We start from the raw sequence: 3,979 nt of genomic DNA, 5'->3' as shown, positions 1-3,979 counted from the left end.
ATATTATTATTTTTTACAATTTAGGTCTGATATGTTAGGAGCAGGAGCATTAACAATTTCTTACACTCAATGAGTTTTTTCAATCTAAGCTTACTTTTAGATACGAATGTTATATTTTACTGAATAAAAGAAATGAGAAAAAGAAGAAGGACGAGTAAAAGTTTGTTTAAATGTAATTTGAAATATAAATATTGGTTTTGATGCAATACACAACACCATCATCCATTATTTTGTTGAGGCCGCTTCATTTTGAGAAGATGGGAGAGCCCCGCAATAACATGTAAACGACTATTTGGGACACCCGTCTTTGCCAAGGCCCTTCCATTGTTGTCAAGAAGCACGAAGCAGGGAACATAGCTAACATCATAATTAAGGAGCTGCAATAGGAAGACTTTAAAATAAGTATCAAGTAATAAGGAATAAATGGTACTCTGCCGAGGAGATTAAACAAATATATAACATATATTTAATTATCCGTATACAACATAATCCTTCAGGTATTATCCGATAGCAGCACCACAATTTCGACAAAGGATGCAAGAATAATGTCAAGTAATATCTTGAATTACTTTCAAGTTCAAAATCATTGCTAGAAATAGCAAGCGAAATTACTTCTAATTGGATCCTAAATTAGCGACTCCACAGTTTCCATCAAGTAAAGGATAAAGGCTTCAAAACTGTTAATTGACAATGTATTTTATTCTCAAATTAAAAAAAGATGCTCTTCCGATACCCCTCCAAAAAATTGATGTTCCTTACCAGAATCAACATCTCCAGTTTAACATTGATACAATAAATGGAGTAACGTTCCTATCAAATGCATTAAAGGACATATGTATGGCGATGGCCCTAGAATGTAAGGTTTTGATCTTTTAGGTTGTGTTATGACGAGGGAATTAAAAATTTTAAGAAATTTAAATTACATCAATTAAATTTTTATTATTTTAAAATATTTTGTTTAGATAGAATAATTGAATTTTCTTATTTTTGTTTGGATAGGGTAATTAAATTACTGACATTTAAAAAAAATCTATCATTATATTTGACACAACTTAAATTAAAATACGAAATTTAAATTAATAAATTAACCATAACTAAATAAAAATATGAATGGAACACAATAAATAAGAAAAGCAATTCCAAATTCTCATTCTTTTGTTAGGATTTCAAATTTTTTTTATTTTAGTCTGTTAAAAATCCTATTAAAATTCCTAGAATTTTAATTTTTTTAAAATTCATTATCCATTTTAACCCATAAAATTGTAAATTCTTTTAAAAAATGAATTACTCACTTGAAATATCTCATCCAAACACACTCTTATGCTAAAACGTGTGATCCTAAGGTGGGTCTCTCTGTCTGGGTAAAGTGAGGGCACTACCCATTGGTCAATTTATTAATATTGAAATGGCCAAGGTATAATAAATCTGACAGTTGAAAAGGTTAAATATGGAGGTAGCATATGTTATAATAGATGCTGTACATAATCCAAGGAAAGATACAGGGTTAAGGCAGATTTAAGCAGCAGCTGGAATATAAAGAAAATTTGCAGACTTTGCTAGCAAAGGTAATTCTGAAAGAATAAACAAAAAAATAAAAAAAGCCAAAAAGTATTCAAATGGAGAGTCAAGATTGCAATACTTCTTGAAAGAGATATTTAACAATCACATTTCAGAAACAGGTCTGCATCATAAAGAGAAGAAAAAACAAGGCTTGGTGCAGGAGAGTGGAGACACAGACCCTGAACCTATTGGCTTATGTCTGTCCAAATGTGGTTCAGCATACTTACTCTTGAGGATAACATGAATGATGATCATATTAGCTTTGCTAAGCCCTCCTGGTCCCATTTAACTGTTTCTCGCTCGCAAACAAATTTAGATATTTATTTTATACAATTGAGTTGAAAAAACAAAACATTGAAAAACTTTTTACAAAATAATGTTAACAAGGAAGCATACTGATAGGAACTGAGTGTATTTATGGAATTAACACAGGAATGCCCTGGTAGTACAAAAGAAGGATGAAATAACAGAAAAAATAACAATAACGAAATGGAACCTTTCCTATGGCAGCAGCCACACCCCAATGACCTCCCAGATATTTCCTGCCCACTGTCCTCTGCTCCTCCTCCTCCTATATTACCTCCCCCCCCCCCCTCCTGATTCACCCTTCCCCATTTTACCCCTCTTTCTTTGATGTCTTTAATGGGGGTCCAATTGGCTTAGACCCAACACATACCCAACCAAAAACCTTCATAATCCAATGGCATGCAAACCCAATTTCCCCAGCACAGACAAATGGCACTAGCAATATACTAATATATTTAAGCCGTGTATATGAAGCCAGACCTGAACTAACAAAACAAAGAACATTACAAAAAATGATAAAATGAACAGCAATCCTGCTTATATGAAGTTATCCATTTTCATTGCTGTTTGTCATTTTTGTCCAACCTGACCCAATCAGGGAAGACAAGTGTCTATATAATAAATTGGTTGTATACTAATCACGTCCAGGTTGTTTTCCAGAGTGGTAACCCACATGCAAGAATTTGATCACAGACCAAACAAACATTCTGGAAGGCTAGATAGACACTGAATTTAAAAGGTGAAGATGTGGATCCACTAAGTAGGTAAGGAGCATGTTTTTCTTATTACAAATAATGTATTGACCGCAGAAATCAGAGTAACAAACAAACTTCTTGAGGGTAATATCAGATTATAATTCTGGATCAATCAATGAGGTCTCTCAAGGATAAATAATTCAAGAAGATAGGCAAGTCTGAAATGAGTGAGTAAAAAGAAACTAATAGAACTGGAGCAGAAAAAAGAACAAACAATCTTAATTGTAATATAGCCATGGATGAATATCAAGCAGAGACAGAACTGAGATCCAGAAAGATACAAAAGTGCGATCCTCTCCCTATCTTCCCTGTATCCCAGGACACCTTGACTCTCCCTCCCAATTTCCGCTCCAAAATGCAAGACTAATAGTAATCTCAATTCCTACTATGTATACCCAATCATCTCTCATCCTCTCTAACTAACTGTCACAACTAACGAACACATACTACTTTTTAATTGGGGTTTTGTTGGTAGCAACTCTAAATTCTGAAGCTGATATAGCTTTACTTTAAGCCTAAGGACATGGCAAAGCAAAATTACATCAATCAAATGGCGAAGAAAATACCAATTGATGGAATAAAATAAACAGAAGGTACCTCAGGTAGCCAATTCTGATTCTCAGCATCAGCCATGACAATGTTAAGCCATTGAGAGTTTCTGGCCTCCACCTCCGAAACAAACTTAACCAAGGAATTGCAGAGCCTGCACTTGGGCGAGTAAAACTCCACCACCGTCGCCTCCTTCCCGCTCGCCAGAGCCGATGCAAACGCTCTCTGCTCTGCCTCCGCTTGCTCCGCCCCACTTAGTTTCTTCTTCTTATTCCATGTCAGGTTGCTTTGAGGACTTGAAGACTTTGAAACTGAAATCACCAAATGCAGAGCAATTGTTCCAATACTTTGGAGAGACTTGAATACCCATGGACCCTCAAACTTGCAGGGGCTGAGTTTAGGGTTAGGATTAGGGTTTGCTTCATCCCATGGCCATTTCAGACAAAACGCGCTCTGCTTACGATTATTATTCAAACCCATTTCCTTCCCAGCATCAGGTCACACCTATCTACAACTACAAGGAAGAACTTGGTGAAATGAATTTTGATTTTGTGTGTACAAATACTGTGTGTCTGCATTATTTAACTATTTACGCAACACAGTTTAATATTGATTTATTTTCGTAATATTTGCTATGTCAGATTAATTATTAAAATTTACAATAACATCAAAATCTTCTAAATATTTGAAGAGTGATGTTAAGAAAATCCGTTAACATAGTTTAAATCACGATATTTATTAAGGTGATCATATTTTATATTTGTTTTAAATTAACAGCTGTAATTATTTTAATATCTTAAAAATTAAAA

At 34.3% G+C, this 3,979-nt stretch overlaps 1 protein-coding gene across 1 annotated transcript; it reads right to left on the bottom strand.

Moving 5' to 3' along the window:
- Window positions 1–218: 218 nt before the first annotated feature.
- LOC113873249 (thiol:disulfide interchange protein TxlA) lies at window positions 219–3,716 on the bottom strand. The gene is made up of 2 exons (XM_027511297.1): window positions 3,219–3,716; window positions 219–377 (listed from the first exon to the last, which is right to left on the bottom strand). The coding sequence occupies exons 1-2, from the start codon at window positions 3,648–3,650 to the stop codon at window positions 219–221; spliced, it is 591 nt and encodes a 196-aa protein (XP_027367098.1). The 5' UTR covers window positions 3,651–3,716.
- Between the last annotated feature and the right edge of the window lie 263 nt (window positions 3,717–3,979).

Source organism: Abrus precatorius, unplaced genomic scaffold (genome assembly GCF_003935025.1).
Source record: "Abrus precatorius isolate BTA unplaced genomic scaffold, Abrus_2018 Scaffold7, whole genome shotgun sequence".
Classification (NCBI taxonomy): domain Eukaryota; kingdom Viridiplantae; phylum Streptophyta; class Magnoliopsida; order Fabales; family Fabaceae; genus Abrus; species Abrus precatorius.
The sequence above is the reverse complement of the archived record's forward strand: the minus strand, read 5'-3'. Positions and strand labels throughout refer to the sequence as shown.